A 22,585-nucleotide genomic window follows, 5' to 3' on the forward strand; every position below is an offset into this window, starting at 1 on the left:
TTGATTGTTTCTTGTTCAATGAATTATTAGATTAATTTACTTGGTCTGTGTTCGGTTTCAATTTGAACCTTACGATTAGTTGAATCCCTTTAGACATTTTTATCGTTACTACATTTTAATATGGTGTATTTTGTTTAGACGTGTTAGAATTGACGTCTAAAGTATATTTGACAGAGATGGTTTAGGAGATTTAACCAAATCATAGGAACTAAATAGACACTTTTATAACTATGCATTTCATCCATTTCTAAACATGGGATTTGATCAAACTCTTGTTAGTGAATAAATATTCCAATCTCATGTTTTTTTCAGTTTGAATTTTCTATGTAATCTTGCCCAATTTTTTTACCGCATTGCTTTTAAGTTGTTTGATAATATGGAAAGAATCCTAATAGAAGTCACGAATGTTCCAAACTTGAAATAAAACGTAGATTCTTGGAGAACTAAGAAGCATACCTACTTCAATTTGGGTAACATATGTGTCTGACATGTGTCTAACGCTCGATCACTACGATACTTATTAGACACATATCAAATACTTATTTTCCCAATAAACGTGCATCGTACACTAGTTTTACAAAGTAAATATGAATTCGATACTTATTAGACACGTATCAAATTTGCGAGTGAAATACAACAAACTTAATTTTTCTAAGCACATAAAAGCATACGCATATTGACTTCGAATTTCCTTCTGGTATAATAATGATATACTTAAAATTTCTAAAACAGACGTGTAACCGTATTCGTCTCCGTACCTACCTTGATTTTATGGAGATTACATCTATATCAAATTTAGTAAAGCTCGCTAAAGCTATTCAATAGGTACAAAGCCAAAGCTAGATTATATTCAATGTTGATTCATACTATTTTAATGGGCAATAACTCCTTGACCTATCAAACACCAATGAGAGGCATGTACGAGTCATGAGGCTGCACAAAGAAAGAGGACTCATTAGACCTACGAGCATATTTTGAAGATTCTCAAGGGTCAACAAGAACCACCAAAGGCCAAGGGCGTAAGTGCACATGTGCGTATCAACGTCCAGCCCTATCGCACATGCCCTACCGCGCGTCCATGCCAACACCTTCCGTTGCACGCCCCTGCCTATGAGCACCACACATGCGCTTGCGCCCCTACCAAGCACCTATGCACGCCCCCAGCGCCAGTGTCACCTCCCCGCATCTGCCAACGCCCCTGCCGCTGAGCTGCTCGCGCCCCTTTTGCTTCCCGCCTAAGCCTTAGCCACCAACACTTTTAAGTAGAAAGCTTTTTTACTTTAAATGGAAGACCATGGATAATTTATCTTAGATTTTATTTTATTTTATTATTATTTTATTTTGCCTTTAGCTCTTATTTAAGAATTATTTTTTAGGAAAATATTTGGAGATTAGGGAAATATGTTTTAATATTTATTTTAGAGGGAATTACAAAAATAGTACAAAAAAATATGTATTTGTGTATATAGAATTAGGTTTAAAATTTTACAAAAATTGTAAACTTATACAATGTGCTGAGACCCATCAAAAGTCACCATTGTGACATTTTTGAAAAAAAAGAACAAAAAGTAATGATATTTTTATAAATACATATTTATTTTTCGCCATTTAGTATAATTTCTCTTTATTTAAATTTCTTTAGTTAAGATTTTATTTTGTCTTATTTTTTCCTTGTATTGGTCGTTGGTCTTGGCCTAGGCTCCCTTGCAGTCTTTTGGAGATAAGTTTGCTTTAAATAAAAGTTAAAGGTTTCTCTTCCTTTTGCTGAGGGCAAAACTCCTAGTCTATTCCTCTGCGTATGCAACTTTGGATGTATTACTAAGAAACATTTTTTTTTATTAGTCATCAAACTTGTGGATTGAGTATTCTGTCTACGCTCGCAATTTAACCATCTAAAGATAATTTATCTAACTTTTCACGTTTGAGTTGAACTACTTATTCGATAGACTCTAATACTTAGTTATTTGATTGTCCATACACTTAGTTAGATTGTTGCGTATCATTTGATTATTGGTGCATAAATTTGGTTTAATGGAATTGTCAAATTCACATCACACTTCTTAGAATTAAAGGATTTGACTAAACCTATAAAACAAAGTAGATTGTCGAGGTGTGGTGAAACTTTGTAGTAATAATTATGGTTTTTTTTGTAGTGTACCTTGACTATGAGTTCGGTACATTAGGATATCTTCTATATTTAAACTCCTTAGATCTTAAGATATCGAATTTGACCACTTGGTTAATCGATGATTGAGATCTCAAGATTTCGAATTTGACCACTTGTTAATCGATGATTGAGAGAATCATCAAACTCGAGGCGTCCTCGGACTGTCTAGTCGAACCTTGGTCTAGTCGGCTTAAAGTGGGTCATGACCCTAAGTCGACCAAGCCAGTCATGGGTAGGTTGGCCCACAATCTAGTCAACCTAAGACCTAATTGACTCACTTCACTGGCCGTGGCCTTTGGTCCTTGGCTGGTCTATTCAAAGAGTTTAATTCTTCATGGTTCGATCCATCAATTTGTATTTCTAGTCTTGATTCGTATGTCTTAATTTCACCCGTAACAATGATTACACAAAGAATGTATAATCTACTAGGGTGAAACATTCCAAAAATCTTAACCCGTACAAAATTTCTTCTTCATCATTATCATCCTCGTTAACATGTATATTGACACAAGACCGCTAAATACTCAAGAGAGACTAAACAATTGATTTTTCGAATTTTTGTCAAAAATAGGACAAAATTAGAGAGGTTGAAGCGTTTTGAGACAAACTTATTCAAAAGACGATTAGAACTTTTTAGACGTGAATTTACATGATTATCCCTAAACTTAAAAGGCTTCAAAAAGGAAAAAAAATATATATATATTAAGCTCTATTGTCCCTTGAAAAAAGGTATGTCATAAATTAGTAAATTTTGTCCAAATCAAGGCCAAAGAAATAAAATAAGATACGTTGATTTACTATGATAAAATAAGAACTTAAAAAAAGATCATATTATTTGTCTTTTGAGTTCAACAAATTATAGGAGTGGAAGTGGAAGATGGAACAATCGACTTTTAACAATAATAATAATATGTGTCTTTAAGAATAATAATATGTGTCTTATTTACTAATTTATGCTCGAATTGACATCATGTTCTTAGTTTTAAATTGTGTAAAAGTCATAAAAGTGTAACTTAGCCAATGACTTTATTGTTTTGTTGGGAGAAATTAATTGTTACCCAAAACTTTTTTGTTGTTCAATAGTTGATGTTAATTTCGAGGTCGAACTCATGTGGACATATGAAAATGTCGACTTGTCTCTAATTCCTTGATCACACTTCAATATTTCTTTTTATGCTTGAAAGTCGAAGCTACGAGTTGATCTATTTATAGAAAAATAAGAAGAGAAAAAAGAGAATAATAAGAGACTACAAAGTAGTTCATGAACGTTGATGGTGATATCTATTTAGTTTTTGAATTTGTAAAAAATAAATAAATTATAGCTCTAGATGTTTATAAGTGAAGTAATAATAATGATTCAGTATGTAGCATGAAGGAGTAGACTAATAAAATTAGTATTTTACTATCTTTTAAGTTTAAAATTCTTATTATTAATAATATTATGTGTATTGATGATATTTTCTAGTATAACGTTAATTTTTGTGACAATGAAAATATCGATTCACCCTTACGATATATTGAACCTATAAATATATGAAAATGTTGATGAAAATTTAATACCCTCCTGACTACAAGTTTGAACCTAAGGATCCTACCCTTCAAGCCATTCACTCAATTTTCACACACCACAGCATTATGAACCAAACAAAAACTACATAAATTTAAGCTTCTATGTAATTGAATACATAAAACACAAATCCGAACTTCTAATATGTCAACCGAAGTATAATTCAGTTTGTTAAAGTATATATCCTTAATGAAAAGATTGTGAATTCGAATCCTTACCACCTCAACCATTACAATAATCAACCCCACAAAAAAAGAAAAAAAATCAACTATAAGAAGACCTATAACTAATCACAAATCTTAAAGAAACTTAGAGACTAAATTGTTACTTTAATGAAAGTACAGGGACTAAATCGTTACAAACTAAAGTTTGGAAACTAAATTGTTACTTTAGTAAAAGTACAGGGACCAAATGTGTTTTTTAACCGAGAGAGAGAAACTTGTCTAATCGAGGGTCTCAATCGAACTCTATTTATTCAGGTGTAAAGTTTAAATGGACAAAACTGGCAGTTTAAGGTTAAAATTGACTGACTAAGTACAGGGGTAAAAAGTAACATTTTCCTAAATTCGATTATATGCAAAAAGTACTCCAGTGTTAGCAACCCAACTTTCGAGTTTCCACGAGATAATAAACAAGAGGAGATGATAACAAACAGAATGGCTTTAATGTTTTGATAACTGAACAAGTAAGCCTGTAGGAGATTGCACAGTTCGGAGGTTACCAGAGCCAATCAAATCTCGAATATGAAATCTCATATCGAGTGAAGAAAAACGAAGGCGCTTCTTCTGCAGAGAACTCATCATCATTTCTTTATATCTGCTACGTCTCAGCAAAGAAATGAGTTCCTTTCTACCCTGAATTAACAAAAAGAAAACAAAACAATACACACATCAGTAACTCAGTATTCTCATGGAATTTTAGGCCGTGTATGATAACTGTTTTATTTTAATTTTCTGCCATTAGAAGTTGTACGTGCTTTCTCATAGTTTCTTGGATGTATTTTTCACCGATCCTTAAAACTCATTTGAATCGTTAGTCACATTTCAAAAACAATAGAAGTTCTTACAAACTATTTAATCAAGTTAAATTGCAAGTTTAGTAACTCAACTTTTAATAATAGGTTATTGTCTAAAGTTCAAGAGTGTCTAATAGGTCCTTGTTACATTCATCATTTTGTAAAATTCACGGACCTATTAAGAATAGAAAGTCCGTTCACATCTCTTGGACTTTTGATGCTGACGTTCCAAGAAATATCCACCAGCTTCTGTGCGGGCCGCAGCTAAGCCCTCAAGTTTGGCTTTCATGGGTCAATGGCATCGAAGCTATTCTTTCGGAACTATGGTTTGAAAGGAATAAAATGATTTTTTAAGGCATAAGCAAGTCCCCTTTGGATTGCTTCAGTTTAACTAAGTTCAAAGCATCCCATTGGTGTCCCTCTAAGACTTATTCTCTAATTATACTCCTAGTTGATTTGTAAGAATTGAGAGGCATTTATAACTCCCCTTAGTTTTATCTCGTCTTGTCTTTCTCTCTCATCTCCCTCGGGAGTTTTTATTTTTGAACATTTTCTATTCATTTGATTAATCTGATTAATTACGAGGGAGTCATGCAAAACATTTACACATTAATAGGCCTGCAGTCCTCTAGAAAATTTCTCACTTCCAAAGGCAACTCGTTAACACGGGTAGCTGTCAATTTTTGCTCATTTAATGCACTTGCAAACTTTTAACTTTTCAAACAAGATCTCTCCGTTTGCCTCAATCATCTGCTTTTCATTTGAGTTACAATCAATCGCCAACTTTTCAAAGGAAAACTCAATATTTTTCCTTATGCAACTGCTCGAAATTAAAAACTAACCCCTCTGCCAACTTATCAGATTGCATAACCAAACTCTTTGTTCGGAGTGAAGACTTTTTAAGCCCGACATTAATGCTAGCTTCCCTCAATTATTTTAAGAGGCTTTGTCTGAAGAGAAAGACCTTTCATTCGTTTGAAAATTGAAAGAACTTGTCAAACAAATAGCTCGTCTTTTTAAAGGTTCACTATAAGAGGCTTTGGAGAAATGTTAGGGATATTCATCTCTATCAAGGTTTTATTAATTTAAAAAATGATGGCATTATCAAAGGGGCTTTAGCAGATGAGTTATCAAATTTTAGTGAGGATTAGGAAGTCAGCATTAGTAGCATTGATTCTTATTTGGATCATTACGAAGATTGAGTGGTTTTAGGTTGTTTCTTCTTTCTTTACGTCATTCTTCCACTCTAAAAGAAAAGAAGCTGAAATTGACTTTTTAGACGTTATTGAAGATCTTTCTCTTCTTTACAGCTCTACATATGTTTGAATGTCTAGCAAGTGGTTGCTTTTGGTAGCTTATTGGTTATAATAGCAAGCGGTTTTTATGGGGAGGTCAATTATTTTTGGCGTCTATTTCTAGAGCAAGACTTGGGAGGACTTTCTTCTCATCTTTTTTGATTCATCGTTTCATATTTGAACAAGACTTGGGAGGACTTTCTTCTCATCTTTGTTGATTCATCGTTTCATATTTGGACGCATGCGCTTCTTTATATGTTTTTTAAGGACGCATGCGCTTCTTTATATGTTTTTTAAGGCCTTGGGTTTGAAAGATATGCAATCTTTCCAAAGCTTTGTATTTTCTTTTCTTTTCGGTTTTTCACTCCTTTCAGAGGTTTATTTCCTTTGAACATTTGTTGTTTCTTTTTATTTTATCAATAAGTTTGTATCTTGTTTAAAAATAATAAATTCTCTGATACCTGAGAGATGCCTTTCAATACTGAACCAATACTTGGAATTGCAAACCAATACATGTTTGGATCAATAAGTTGGCGATTCTGAAAAGGACAACATATGTGTATATCATAACCAAACTCATCTAACATTTTTGAAAAATACTTGGAAGAATAAAGCGATGACCTTTCATTAAATATTCTCTTTTAGCAATTGAAAAGAGACCAGTTGGATCTATGTACAAATGGCCATAACAAAACCACAAATGGAAAGGAACTCTAATTCTTAAAAGAGTCCTTAAAAACAAAGAACTCCTGTGGTAGTTATCACCACATTTTCAAAATCTAGGTAAAGTTTTGAAAACTAAAAAAAAAAAAAAAAAAAAAAGGAGTATCAAACCCTTGTTTTTATTTTTTAAATTGGCTAAAAATTCAAATATGTTTTCAAAGAGATGAAAAATTTACAAATGAAATTGTACAAGAACAAGCATAATTTTTAAAAACAGAAAACTAAAAACAAAATAGTCATCCAATGGTAAAAACAAAATAGTCATCCAATGGTACCTAAATGACCTGTTATCTCAATTCTAAAACTACGCCTGCTGTTTTCCAAATTAATGGCAGTTATCACAAAGAAAGTAATTTGGAAATTGAGATGGTGGAAATTTGAAATAACCAGAAGCGTTGATGAGAATCTCAAGATTACTTACTAAGAGTCCAGCGTTCATCAAGAGGGAGATATCTTCATCTTTTACCTTTCCCCCAAGAGATAAGAGAGTGCACTGCAGCAAGAAAATATCCAGTTAAGTTTCCTTTCTAGCCATGTAATATTTTGAGCCCTTGAGTTCAAACAATTTAACAGGATTTACAGGTCAAGCACATTGCTCTGCAGAATGAAAATGAAGTTACCCTTTCTTAGAAGTAGAAGAATAGAAGAAAATGTCTGCCTTTCAAAGAAAAATCACAATGGATATACAAACGATTCATTGTTTCCTCATTTTTCTTATGGAGTCACATTTGAGGAGATACGCAAAGGTGATGGCTTTCTAATCTTATCTTGCATATTTAAGCTCTAGTGAGGTAAGGACTATAGGAAAATTTAACTTTCTAGGTAGTCTTTCTGAACCAGATAAGCTTGATAAGTGAAAAAAATTCCTGGAAGACAACTTCCAGAATGATTAAAAAAAATAACTAAATGGAGGAAATGAGGAAGAATTTAGGAAGACAGCTCAACAGAAGACAGAATCGCCATGGGGGAGAGCGCGAGAGTTATCATTAGGTGAAATTTGATTATTTATGTTAGCTACAAATGGCTTGGGGTCATCGAGTTATGCCAGCCTCTGAGAAAGAAGTCATCCAATCATTAGTAATAAAGAACTGATCAATGTTGATATTGACAAAGAGTTCTCTCAAATTGAAGGTAAAGAAAACCATTCCTCATAGGGAATCAAGGATATCAACCAAACTACAGTACTCAATGAAGTAACCCAACACCTTTATACTTCTGGTTCTGCTGTCCTACTAAACTTTTCATTCTACACCCAACAAATAATATTGTAATCTCCATCAAAGCCCCACTACTGCTGCAGAGACCCAAGCAGTCTCGAAGCTCCATCCATTAAACTCCTCCATACGGTTATGGGAAGCTGGCCTGTACAGCATAGTTCAGTATATGAACTCCACATTTTTGTCTCTAATTGTCATAACTCTGTAGCTCCAAATCCTTACACACGTAACTAAAATAAATGAAGGTATATTGCATGTCCTTTCAAGTGTCCATGCCTTAATGTTATAGCAATGACATGTCAGCCTGTCCATATCAAGTCAAGAATTTATGGTGCTTAACTTAGTAAATCATCATCAACCAGCATTAATTTGATTTCCATTCTGAAACAAGCTCTAGAAACAGCCAAAAGAGTATAAAGAGTCCATAGGAAGTATACATTTACTCACAAGCTCCTGATGTCCAATACTAGGTTCCAATTTGCAATCGATAACATGTGTCTTAAACCACTGAAAAACTTCAATGCCGCATTGCATCCTTTCTTCGAATCTTGATATCACATGGTCTATCTGTAAATAAATATAGAAGGGAAAAGAAAAAAAAACGAGAAAAATAAAGACAACTTGACAACCATGACAGTAATAAATGCCACGTTGAATACAAAATAAATCCACATGCTGAGTCATAGAAATAAAATAAAATAAGGGACTAATCCATCAAATACCTAATGGATAAAAAATATTTTATCAAAAGAATGTGGAAAGTACAAAACCTGAAGGGGAAGTTAATATATCCATCCTGCATCCTCATCCAAAGGCAATTAGAGAAGGAACTCCAATTGACAATTATCACAAAGAAGAATAATTATCGGGGCTGTCTTTTTGTAGGGCCTTCTTGTTCTTTTTGTATCTCTTTTCATTTTTCTCAATTAAGGCGTAGTTTCTTATCAAGGAAAAAAAAAAACAAGAAGAAGAAGAATAATTGCAGGACATTTTAGACATGACAAATCCAATTAGTCCTTAACTGTAATCTTTCGTTAAGAAATTCTACAATTACTTTTTCAACAATTGTTCCCAACAGAAAGCTTTCACTGAGCAAACTGGCATTCAACGATTGAGGAAAGCGAGAAGGCTGCAACATTTGGACCAAAACCAAGGAAACCCCAAGGGCCAATCAACCCCTTAAATTTCCACATAAAAATTACAAGTAAAGAAGATGTCCATGGAGAAATACCAGGTTTTGGGTTATGATAACAAAACCTTAAATAATCACATATGTCACTAAACATTAAATAAAACCAACCTGCTTCAGATAGTCATCCAGAAACATTATTGCATGATCATCTTGCCCAGTATTTAGTTTGAAAACGCGCACTACTTTTTCTCGTTTTAAACACTGCATAAAAGACAAGCTATGAACAAAGACCACCATAAACCAAATTTGAAATTTTTTAAAAAATGATAAAATTGAGGTAAGAAAATAAAAAAAAGAGAATAATATTTGAGAAAGCAATCCTAGACAGCAATATAATCAGTCAAGATCACAATTTAATGAGACAATTTGCTCTAATATGTTCGCATCTTTAGCACAAACTTGCGTTACTTTGTTTTCCAATGATTAGAAATGAGTTACTAATTAACTAACTTAAACCTTTAGCTACTTCTTTCATTCCTTCGGCAGACATGCAAAAAAGATCTTATCGAAGTGCCAAAACCCTAAAGCAAGCAAGATACAGCTGAAAACTTTTAGATGCCAGATTTTGTTCACTAATGAGGCTTCTGGAAACTCTAAAACTCAAATGTAAAAGATCATAATTGAAAAATAAATAAATAACGCAAAATTTCTCCAGAAAAATTAAAAATCACATTCTCAAGGATATTGCACCTTAAAACTACATGATGTTTGCGTCTAAACAATGCAGCATTATGCTAGTGGGAAGAAATCAGCTCCTTAAAAAATAAACTTCAAGCTTTGCAAAAGTCCGTAGGAGACTAATATTTTATCAAAATGCATAACTTGTACAGGATAAGTATTTTGTTTTCTCTTTATTTTAGATCTAATTCCTAGGAAACTCATATTTTCTGATGTGTAATTCCATATGATTAATAGTTGACTTTGTAAAGTGTGTTGCTCAAATATTGCCTCAAAAGTCACATACACTGAAAACTAATCTTCCCCTTACAGCCTTGCAAAATTTTTGGAGAAGAACTTGAAAACCTAGAAATTATGGAGCAAGAGAGAAGGAAAACAGTACAGACCTCCAATTCCCTATCTACTTCTGTTCTGTCTTTCAAACTACTATACAGCTGCGACTGCAAAATAAATGGCTGAACTGAAACCTGAAAACAAGGAAAAGTAAATGAACACTGAGAGTAATGAGCAATTTATAATCTATGAGCTTGAGTAGGATCGGCATCTTTTACAACAAAAGGCAAACTAAGGTGTAAAAGCTTCATAGAACGCAAAAGCAAGGCAGAAGAGAAGGCACCAATCTAATTTGTGAGGGCGGACTAATAAATAACTAGTGACTTACAGTATGTGCTGCACAATGAAATTAACTTTTCTTTCTTATACGTTACAGATAAAACATGCAAATTACTGTGGCCATATATGATTACATTTTCAATTTTTATCCTTGGGTGGTTACATGAGAGGAGAGTTCATTAGTATAGAAAAGATGTAAAATGAGCTCAAAGGAATAAGTCGTAAAGAACGTTACAAGTATGGTAGCTAACACATGGTACGGAACCTTCTTTTACAACTTTGCTCAACCTTCAAATTTTCATTCAAAACAATGCATTATCCAACCATTCAAACTTACCTTCAAAGTTTCTTTCAAAATGTGAAAGAGAGACGGCTATTTACCACTTTTTTTTTATGAGAAACCAACCTTTCATTGAGAGAAAATGAAAGGATATACAAAAAGCATACATAAAACAAGTCCGACAAAAGGAGATCCACCTAAACAAACCCCAATCCAAAAGAATGACACCTAACTAATAATTACAAAAAGCCTTAGACCCTGAGACTCGAAGAGAGATAATAAATCTAACCGTTTCCCAAACCTCCTCACAAAACCTCTCAACTTCCTTAAAAATTCTATTATTGCTTTCCAGCCAAACACCTTACAAGATGGCAAAAACAAGTCTGCCATAAGAAAAGCCCTTTATCCCGAAGAGGCGGAAAAAACAGCACATCCTCCAACGAAGCCCTACAATATCTATTACCTACCCAAGAAACCCCAAAAACCTCTAGAAACCGATTCCAAATAAGCTTAGCAAATTGACAATTCCACAGAATATGATTAAGGTCCTTAGAAGCATTTTTGCAAAGTACACACCACTGAGGCCTCAACAAGGAAGAATGTCCTTGGATACAATCCAAGGTATTAACTTTTCTATGTAGAACTTGCCAGACAAAGAACTTAACCTTCTTCGGAATTTGTACCTTCCAGAAGGGTGAAAAATCGAGGTGTTAAGGGGAAGCAAGGGGGCATTTTGAAGCTGAAAAAAGGAACTACAAGTGAAGCCCAAAGACGGGTGGCCCAAGACCTAGTCTTTCCTCCCCTACATGAGAAGAACATCTCCTAACAAAGCAAGCAGAGCAGTAGCATCCTGCGCTCCCCTATCCGTCATTCCAAAGAAATAGAGGGAGGATTTCCCCAAGACCCCAAAAACAAAGGCCACCGAATGCAACCTCGTTCCTTAAGGTGGTGAAAAATAAGAGCTCCATAAAGAAGCCTGAATTTGATGATCTCTCCCAGGCCTATCCTGAAACAATCTAAAGCTATCTTCCTTGCACACCTGAATGTCATATATAACATCACAATCTCCCAGAACCCTTGCCTTCTTGAAAGGATGTCCACAAATAAATGGAACCAAACACATTCTAGAAGATTCTAAGAAGCACTATACATCAAACATCTTATGCCCCATTTGAGAATTAAGTATACACACTTCACATGAGCAATAATAATAACAATTATAAACATAAAAAAATAAAAATAAAAATAACAACAGCAGAGAAACAAAGAGAAAAAAATTGCACCAAAGATTTATACATGGTCACCTCACCATTAACTGAGTTATATTCTGCCTTCTACAACCCTATAGGTTTGATCATGAAGATGAAGATTGCAATAAGAAGAAGAATAGAGAACACTCAGCACTATTGCAAGAATATATTTCATCTTTGTAGAAGTTACTCAAAGGATTTTTCTCTCTACTATCTCCCACTAAAGTCCCAGAGCTCTTGCAAATTGCAAACAACTCACCCTTCCCCAATGTGTGTAATTTCCCATAGGTTGTTCCCAAAACTGATTTGAAAATAAATTGATTATAGGGTGGTTGTCATGTTAGTGACACAGCACATGGTCTCATTACACTACAACGCAATGTCTTCCAGCCATACAAAGGAGTCTTCACTAGCTCGCACCGAAGGACATGCATCTTCAACCATGCCATGTTGCACTTGCACATCTATGCTCATGCGTCTTCAGAGATGCCTTTCGCGTGGTCTTCAACTAGGCTTTAAATAGAGCTGAGACCAAGTTTAATTGATGATCAAGCACCAAAATCTTAACGGTCTCTCACCTAGGGACTAATCAGCAATTTTCAACTCCTGCTGCATCAACAACTCCCACAACTTGACCCTTACTATGGGCTTATCTTCCAAGCATGAAAATATACCCATCAATACTTGTTCCAGCTAGAGAGCAGGATGTATCAGCATTCCCTTTGTCTGCCCATTGCGACCTCTGGAAAATGAAATTTGTGTCAGATATTTGATTTTTGTGCTCAAGCATGTAGCCAAAGTTGACTCACTCTCGGACACCTACACTACATTGTTTAACTCAAACCATTCACAATATTACGCCTGGATTGTGAGGTCTGGATTCAAAATGCAAACTTGTCATTACGCAACTACATCAATCTTGTAACACGTCTAACAACTAAGGCTATATCGGACTACTTCCATATTTTCACAATGGTTCTTCCACTTAGACCAATGGCTTAGAATCTAACTGTCCTCTGACTGCTAGATTTCTCTGTATCTGTTAAAGAAACATCAACAAGCCTATTGAAATACACACTGTGTAAGACTTATGACCTTCAAAACTTTCATGTTTCATCTATGCAAGTTCATGTTTCTTCCACTTGGACTTGAATTGAGTTTGTTTGATGATTAAACTCCATAATCCTAACAAGCACCACAATCCACAGAAAATCCTTTGTTCTCTCTGTCCAGTAGGTCCATAGAAAAACCGAAAGAATTTCCCACATAAAATTCCTCCGCAACTGGAAACCTCCATGGCCATGGAACATACCCGTGTCACTCATCTCCGATACATCGAATTCTCTGGCAGTAAATGACCCACTAAATATAATTATGAATTAGTCCTTTGAATAAGTTGAACATCCTCACGTACATATACTTTGACTCTCATCGTCATACTCGTCTAAAATTAAGAAACCTAAATGTGGGTACACAAATAGAAGTAGATTAAAGAACCAGAACCTTATCAATGTGGGGAAACTGAGCTCGCATCATGCGAAGCGCCGCCAAAGTATCGCTGAATGTAAGACAGTCCTCTGCATTCAAAGTAAACATGACATCTTTTATTAATCAATTAGGCCAATAAAATCATAGAAAATGGTCGGACGGTACCTAGGGAGATAGTTTCACTGTCATTTTCCTCGCCGTCCACTTCGATTTCGGCCTCTCGTCGGCGTTTCCTTGCTTTAGATGATTCTGAAATATTACTCATCGCTGCGGGAGGGAAACCGGCCACGCAGCAGATTGTTTGTTCCGCCTCAATTGAAATGGTGGAAGGAATCCTCTTTTTCCGAGTTTTGTGGACTCGGAAGCTTGTTTATCATATGGTTATGGCCGATTCCGGTTAGCCAAAATTCGGAATTGGCTCTCGCTCTGACCGCAAAGCCACTGCTGCGTCTACTCCCAACGAATTTCTCGTTTTTTAATATTCTTGTAAACGAAACTTATTTTAAAATATAGTTGTTTAATTAAAAATATTAAAAATATCGTAGATTTTGAAACTTATTTTAAAAATATTGTAGTTTTAAAAAACTGGAAAGTTGGTCGTCTCTTAAGAGACGACCATTAATTTTTTTTTTAAATTTCGAACCTAGGACAGATGAGATATAGAGCGACAGTACATCCACTACACCACTCAAGAATCTTTTAAGTAAAAGCTACTAAATAATATATAATATAAAACATTATATTTTTTTTTTAGAAATAAACTGACCGGGTGGTCGTCTCTTGAAGAGACGACCAACATTCAAATTTTAAAAAAAATTTATGTGGCGCCCGATGGTCGTCTCTACCCTTCACTTTTTTAAAACTACTATATTTTTAAAAAAAGTTTCAAAACATACCATATTTTAAACATTTTTAATTAAAATACAATATTTTTAAAATAACTTTTATTATTAACATTATTAATAAAAAACACCCGAATTTCTCCTTCACAATATTTGAGTTTTCTTTACAAGGATCGAACTACAGCCTCTTCCTCGGAAAATTGGACGGAATAGCGTTCTCAATAAATTTTATGCTTTTTAATCGGGGTTTTTTTAATATTATTATATATTAAACTTATTTTAAAAATATTGTTATTTAATTAAAAATATTCGAAATACGGTAGTTTTTGAAACTTTTTTTAAAAATATGGTTGTTTTAAAAAACCAAAGGATGGTCGTCTCTATCCCTCGTGGTCGTCTCTTCAACGTGGCGCCAACCATGCAACGTGGCGCCTGGCACCACGTTGCATGGTTTATTAAATTTTGACGATTTTGAACGTGGTCGTCTCTTGTTAGTTGGTTTGTTTTTTTTGTTTGTTGTTTTGTAATCTATTTTATTTATTCTTTTTGTTAGATTTGGGACCACTCCATTCCTTTCTTTCTGGAATTACAAAGGATAAAAGATATTTTTTCTTTGTTTTCTTTTATTATTATTATTCAATTTTATTTATTTATTTGTATTTTGTGCTATATTTAATTAGTGAATGTATCTAATTTATTTGTTTAATTCGTACATATATTTTAATTCGTTTCTTTATTGGATGAATTTAGGCAATTATAAAATCATATATTTATTTTGTGTTAGAATGAAACTTAGTTTAGTTAGATTTAATTGTTTTTAATTGTTAATTAATATATTATTTATTTGTTTAAATAGTATATATTTATGTAATTTATTTATTTTATTGATTTGCATTTTTATTTAATACATGTGGGTAATGTTTAATAAATTTAGGTTATTTATTTGATTGGTGTAGTTAAATTTAATTAGTACCTTAATTAAATATATCATTTTCCAATTTAGGATTGAAATGGTAGCTAAATGTTTGGCGATTGTACTGTATATGAATAGAGGTACTGTTGATAGTGTAAATGAAATTGACTACGATGGACCGTCAAGTGGAGCTTTTACTGTGTACAGTGGTATTGAATTTGAACATTTTGTTCAAATGGTTGGGGTGTCACTGAAGTTAGATATGGGGAGGAATAAATTAGAACTTGTTTATAGACACCCTAATCAAACATCATCAGGTTCCATTAAATATATTCCTATTCCATTAGAGAACCAGAATGCATTGGATTTAATGTTCTCTATTGCACCGCCATGTCCACAATTAGTGGAATTATATGTGAATGTTAGAAATATGACGAATATCCCATTTGACCTCGATGGTGAACATGATATCCCTCTTGAATCATTGGATCTCGAGGGACCCAGCCAATGTCTTGACCATAGTCAATGTCTTGATCCCGAACCTGAGTTAGTTGTACCTCCAACGACTAATTTAGATGAAGATACAGACTTAACTGCTGATAATAGGTTTATAGAACTCAGGACAGCGACAGATGATGAGTTTGATGAATTGGAACTCAAGGGTGAACATGAGATCCCTTCTCAAACATTTGACATGGACAGTGTTAACAGTATTGCAGAACACGAGTCCATGTTGCGACCAGTGACAGTTGAAAATGATATGTTGTACAAGGGGTTCATGTGTAATGATAAAAGAACTATGCAACATATCGTTAAACGTTTTGCTGTAAAGAGTCACCATCCTTACGAAGTTGTAGAGTCGACACCGTCTATATGGGCAGTTAGATGTAAGAAGTGGCAAGATGGATGCAATTAGCGACTTCGTGCGATTCTTAAGAAAAGTATTAACTTATGGGAGATTACAAAGTACGTGGACGAACATTCTTGCGTATATTCATAATTTAATCAAAGTCATTGTCAATTGGATTCAAATATGATAAGTAGAGAATTTTGTGATGCAATGAGAGCTAATCCTTCTACGAGTATTGCGACACTTCAAGATCTGATCAAGGAAAAATTTGGATATCATGTTCCTTATGGGAGGGTCTGGGAAGGAAAAACAAAAGTTTTGGCTCGTATTTTTGGTAACTGGGATGAGTCATATCAACTTTTGTCAAAGTGGATGTACATGCTGAACACACTAATCCAGGAACAATCGTTGAATGGAAAATTAGGAACTATGGACAACCGGGTCATGACATTCTTCATTCTGTATTTTAGTCATTCGATCATTGCATTGCAGCCTTTCAAAAGTTTCGCCCCGTGCTTCAAATAGATGGTACTCACCTTTACGGAAAGTATAAGGAGAAGCTATTGATTGCATCATCAGTCGATTCAAATGGACATTTGTTACCTCTTGTGTTTGCCATTGTAGACGAAGAGAGTAGTCAGACCTGGGGATGGTTTTTAAAAAACCTAAGAAAAGTTGTTACGCATGAAGAGATATGTTTAATTTCATATCGATATGGTGGTATTATCTCTGCGGTTAATAATCCAGATAATGGTTGGACCGGACCTAAATCGCATCACAGATTCTGTCTACGACATGTTTCTAGCAACTTCAACCATAAATACAAGTGTAACGAGTTGAAAGATTCGGTACAATTCCAAATTCGAAAGTATAACAAGGAGGTGAAAAATATTAAATTACTGAATAGTTCTTGTATGAATTTCTTCCGCAACATTGGGATTGAGAAGTGGACCCTATCACATGATGGTGGATATAAATATGGGTGGGCGACAACCAATCTTTCCAAATGCATTAATGGGGTGCTGAAAGGAGCTCGGATGTTACCTATCATTGCCTTGGTAGAACTTACATTCTACCGATGCGTAAAATATTTCGAGAAGCGGAGGGAGGAGACAAGAGATTCTTTAAGTAGAAACGAAAAATACACCAGGTATTTTTTAATGCGTTGTTTACTATCCTTGCATTATGTCAATGTTGTTAACTTACATTATCAAGCTTAATAGGTATGCTTACGATAAGCTTGTTAGATGGGCCGCGAGATCCACCAAACACACTATAGTCAATTAATAATAAAACTTATTTTAAAAATATAGTTAATAATATATTTGAGGGGATTTTTTTTTAATATAGTTAATAATAACTAGAGATTAAAGTGAATTTTTAGCTAATAAATTAATAAATATACCCAATCATTTGTATTTTAATTAAAATATTAAAAATAAGGTATGTTTTGAAAACGCTATTGAACACTTATTCACTCAAAAAAATAAAAAAAATTAATAAAATATAATAACAAAAATTAATGTGGTCGTCTCTTTAAGAGACGATCACGATTAATAAAAAAAAATGAGATGGTCGTCTCTGACCATCTCCCAAATTTAAAAGAAATTTACGTGGCGCCACGTTGCATGGTCGTCTCTTCAAGAGACCACCATGTGGGATGGTCGACCACGCTTCACTTTTTTAAAACAACTATATTTAAAAAAAAAAAGTTTCAAAACATACCGTATTTTAAATATTTTTAATTAAAATACAATATTTTTAAAATAAGTTTTATTATTAACTATATTAATAAAAAAAAACCCCTTTTTAATCACCCATCTCAAAATCCTATGTTTATGACATCACTCCATTCCTAATTCCACTCATTTTTTATATTTCTCTTTTATTCTCTCTCTTTCTTTTTTCATAATATTTTTTTTCTTCTCTCATTTTTCATTAATTTTTTCTTCTATCATTTTCCATTAATCCATTCTTTTTCTCTTCCGTCACAGATTTTTCCTCCCATTCTCTCTAAAATTTTCTTACGTTACTCGCTCACTTCTTCTTTATTCTAAAAAAATCCTAAATCTCTCGACCTTCTCTCTTTTTTTTCTTTTCTTTTTAACGAGCAGCCTCCATGATATACTGGTGACCTTCAATAATTACCAGCGACGGGTGCATCAAAATTGACGAGGGAGGTCGTTTGTCGAAGAAGGAAGCTCATGGAAGGAGAAAGTTCGGCCTAACCATGGGGATGGTGATGGGGAAGGAGATAAAGAAAGAGAGTTGAGCGAGAGAGAGGGAGAAAGTTGAGCTAGAGAGAGAAAGTTGAGCGAGAGAGAAAGTTGAGCAAGTGAGAGAAAGTTGAGATAAAATGTTATCTAAATAATAATAATAAAAAAAAATTTAGTTAATTTAAATGAAATCCTAATCTAATTAAATCGATCATAACTAAACAAATAAATTTCGAAACACTTTAATTAAATTCAAATTTAAAATGAATTAACAAATAATTAGAGATTAAAGATAGTTTTAATTAAAAATTTGAAAATTTAAAGATTCTTTTAATTAAAAATTTGGAAATTGGAATTGAAAGAAACAGAATCTCAATCTCTCCTCAATCTCCTTAATTTTAGTCATTTGGTATTTAAATTTAAAATTTAATCTAAATTTGTTTCCTTAAAATTCTACTAATCTCCTTAAATCTCATTTAATCTCTCCTAGTTTTAATTATAATTGAATTTCAAATTTAAAATTTAATTCACATGGTATCTTCCCTATCATTACATGAGAGAAAAAAAACAATGGCCAGAGCGGGAGAGAGTGGGAGAGAGCGAGAGCGAGAGAGAGAGCGAGAGTGAGAGAGCGAGAGAGAGTGGGATTGCTTCTGAAGCGATAGAAGATTTGAAATAGGTGTTTTTTTTTCGTAAAATCGAAGTAAAAAAAAATAGAAGTTCGAAAGATTTGAAAGGGGTGTATTTTTTCGTAAAACTCAAGCGAAAAAAGATAATAAGATGGAAGATTATGTATAACCCAAACAAAAATGATGAGAGGTGTTTTGTAACACCCAAGCGAGAAAAGAAAAAAAAAGATGGTGTATAGAAAAAAAATGGGAGGATAAAAGGGAGAGATGAGAGAGAGGACGGAGAGAGACACCATTGTATAAGTGGAGGGGTAGTGAAAGTAAATTGGCAATTAGGTGATGTCAGCAAACGTTTAGAAAAAATGGGTTTTGAAAATGGTAATTAAAAAATATAAAAGGTATGGGAGAACGCCTATTCCGTCCAATTTCCCTTCTTCTTCTTAGTTGAAGATCTAAGTCAATTATCGTTGAACTAGCTAGCTTTGGCAATTTAGAGTTTTGTTAATCTCAGATTCCTAGTTATGTAATTTTATTGATTTTAGTGGCGGTATTTTGAATGAAAATGGTTCTTAGGCTTATATCAAGTATTTTGGGCTGAATAGTCACTTTAAAAGGCGAGTATTGTTTTCTAATCACCATTTTTAAAATCTATGTTTTCGAGGCGTCTGCTGTTGCCAAATGACCGTCATGCCCCTCCTTTTATCTTTCTCTCTTCGTCCTCTCTCTCATCCCTCCCCTTTTTCTCCTCCCGTTTTTTATATCCACCATCTCCCTTATTCTTCTCTTTTCATACCAGGGATTTTTGGGCTGAATAGGCACTTTAAAAGGAGAGTATTGTTTTTTAATTCACCATTTTAAAATCTACGTTTTCTAGGCGTTTGTTGTTGCCAAATGACTATCATGCCCCTCATTTTATCTTTCTCTCTCCGTCCTCTCTCTTATCCCTCCCTTTTTCTCCTCCCATTTTTTCTCTCCACCATCTCCCTTATTCTTCTCTTTTTTCGTTTGGATTATATAGAATCTTCTACTTTCTTCTCGCTTTGAGTTTTTCCTTTCATTTTTTTGGTTTGGGTCATACATAACTTCCACCTTCTTCTCTTTTCTCGCTTGAATTTCTCCTTCCCTCCCACTTCCTTGATTTTTTCTATTATCTTTTTCCCAAAATCCCAGTTGAGAAAAACTACCCAAGGGAAGTTTAGATTTTTCAAAATATTTAGCAAATCCCGAAGAAGACGGTGACGGGTGAGGAGACGTTGCTAGCGCAGACGTGAGACCCACCATCGAAGAAGAATGTCACCGGAAAACACCTGGAAGACAGAGGGAGAGAGCGAGAGATGAGGGAGAAATGGAAACGGGCGAGAGGGAAAAACGGGAGAGAGCGAGAGATGAGTAGGGATGGCAAAAATATCTGCGGGACCCAATCCCCGCGGGTACCCGACCCGATCGGGTCGGGGATTCCTCGATTTGACAAGGGATGGGGTCCAATCGGGGATCCCAATCGAGTTCCCCGACGGGGACGGGGATCGGATCCAACATTATTTCTTCAAGTTAGTTCCAACATTATTTGTATTCAATTTTGGCAAATAACATGTATGAAATTTATGATCAATTTTGCCACAATCATTAGACAATAATTTCTTCTTAACAAAATTATTTTGCACAATATTTTTCTTAAATAAATTTTTCTTTGGAGAATTTTTCAATTTGAAACAATTTGGTCTAATATGACCTTTAACTCCACAAAAATGACATGTAAGTACAAATTTGACATTATGCATATAATTTGATTTTCCATGAACATGCTTAGGTACAAATTTAGCATTAGGCATACAACTAATTTTACCACAAGCATGATTAGGCACAAGGTTTGATTTTACATGCATATTTCTATCATTTCCATGTTTATGCATAAATTTAACATTTCCTTTGACATTTAAAGCACTAGATTTAGACAAATAACAAGAATAAGTTTTATGTCCATATTTGTCATATGATGAATAATTAACATTATGCAATGAATTAGCTTTTGCAATAAATTTATGCACTCTACTTTTCTTTGAGAAATTTTCTTTTGGAGCATTGTGAGACTTTGCTCTTTGAGAAAATTTTCTTTTAGGAAAAGTATTTTGTGCATATTTCAATTTAAAGCACTTAGGTCTAATATGACCTTCAATACCACAATGATGACTATAGGCACCAAATTAGTTTTAGCATTCTTAGAAACAACATTAGACATATTAAGCTTAGGCACAATAGGTGATGCTTTAACAAAGATAGTTTTAGAACTTGAAGGAATAGAACATTCATCTATATAGCCTAAACCTCTCTTATCACCAAAAGGTTTGCCTACTTCAATTATTTTATCTAATCTTTGAGTGTACCTATTGTCAACTTCTTAATAGACTCTTTTGCAATTTCAAGCTCTTTACTAATTCTTTTTCCTTAAGCACATGCAAAAGATCATTTTTCTCACAAATATCAAGCTCAAGAAATTTAATTTTGTCAATAAATGAAATTTTCTCTTTCTCCAAAGATGTATTGCTAGTTTCCAACATAACAATTTCACTTTTCAAGCTAGCAATTTTATCCTTTAATTCCAAAGAAAAATATTCCATTTTCTCATTCTTATTTCTCAAATCATTCAAATCAATTTTTAATTCGCATGCTAGAGATTTGAGATCCTCATTTTCTTTTTCAACAAATTTAATCCTATCATTCAAAACATACTTTTCATCACAACCATCATCATGCAATACATAATCATTTGTGGCTTTATTTTTCAAACAAGTATTTTCATCTATCAAAGATTTATTTTCAATGGACAATGTTTTGTACTTCTTTGATAGTCTAACATATTTAGAGCTAACTTTTTAAGGTCATTTTGCATGTTCTCAAATGCATCAAATAATTCATCATAAGTTGGGGGCTTAAGAATTACTTCGTCCTCATCGCTTTCGATATCGCTCCCATTATTTGAATGAGCCATCAAGCACAAGGAGGATCGATCATATTTTTCTTTTTCCACTTCATGGAATTTTTTTTGATTTTGAGAATTATAATTCTCCTTCACATCAAATAAATCATTAGTAGTACAAGGAGAATTTTCAATACTATAAGCATCATCAAGAAAATTCCAAATATCATATGCATATGTTAAATGTGAAATTTTATCACATATATTTTTATCTAAAGCACAACATATGATATTTATAGCTTGGATGTTAAAAGAAATCATTTCATCACTTAATTTGAATTTTGATAAATCATTTTCACAAACATACAACATATCAAAATCAATAGCAAGCAAAAAAGTTTTCATTCTATGTCTCCAAATATCATACTTTTTACCATCAAAGAAAGGAGGTCTATCAATGTAATAACTTTCCAAAAAATCTAAAGTTGTCATAGCTCTAGTTATTAAGCTTTTCAAATAATTTTTCAAAAATTAACAAGATACTTAATATCAAGGTAAATTTGAAAAATAATTTATGTAGAAGAGCGAAACCGAGCTCTGATACCAATTGTTGGATTGGTATGACAACCCTAGAGGGGGGTGAATAGGGTTTAATTAAACTTTATAAACTTTTTACTACGGTGGGCCCAAATTTAAACAAGTAAACTTTTTTAGGAACAATTAATTTTATCACAAAT

At 33.6% G+C, this 22,585-nt stretch overlaps 1 protein-coding gene across 2 annotated transcripts; it reads right to left on the reverse strand.

Moving 5' to 3' along the window:
• Positions 1-4,173: 4,173 nt before the first annotated feature.
• LOC111023478 (Serine/Threonine-kinase) lies at positions 4,174-13,948 on the reverse strand. Of its 2 annotated transcripts, XM_022300926.2 has the most exons (8): positions 13,650-13,948; positions 13,500-13,573; positions 10,241-10,321; positions 9,285-9,377; positions 8,432-8,551; positions 7,189-7,260; positions 6,506-6,583; positions 4,174-4,588 (listed from the first exon to the last, which is right to left on the reverse strand). In XM_022300926.2, the coding sequence occupies exons 1-8, from the start codon at positions 13,747-13,749 to the stop codon at positions 4,397-4,399; spliced, it is 810 nt and encodes a 269-aa protein (XP_022156618.1). In that variant the 5' UTR covers positions 13,750-13,948; the 3' UTR covers positions 4,174-4,396. The 2 variants fall into 2 exon arrangements, with proteins under 2 accessions (XP_022156618.1, XP_087973056.1); XM_088116930.1 differs by lacking the exons at positions 13,500-13,573; positions 13,650-13,948 and adding an exon at positions 12,256-12,568.
• Positions 13,949-22,585: the final 8,637 nt, after the last annotated feature.

Source organism: Momordica charantia, assembly GCF_013281855.1.
Source record: "Momordica charantia cultivar OHB3-1 chromosome 9 unlocalized genomic scaffold, Mcharantia_2.0 BLBB01000009.1, whole genome shotgun sequence".
NCBI lineage: Eukaryota > Viridiplantae > Streptophyta > Magnoliopsida > Cucurbitales > Cucurbitaceae > Momordica > Momordica charantia.

Coding starts and splice junctions, on each gene's coding strand:
- LOC111023478 (XM_022300926.2), bottom strand. CDS start 13,749: ATGAGTAATATTTCAGAATCATCTAAAGCAAGGAAACGCCGACGAGAG. Junction 9,378..10,240: donor AAGTAGATAGGGAATTGGAG/GTCTGTACTGTT, acceptor TCTTTTATGCAG/TGTTTAAAACGAGAAAAAGT. Junction 4,589..6,505: donor TATTGAAAGGCATCTCTCAG/GTATCAGAGAAT, acceptor TTGTTAATTCAG/GGTAGAAAGGAACTCATTTC.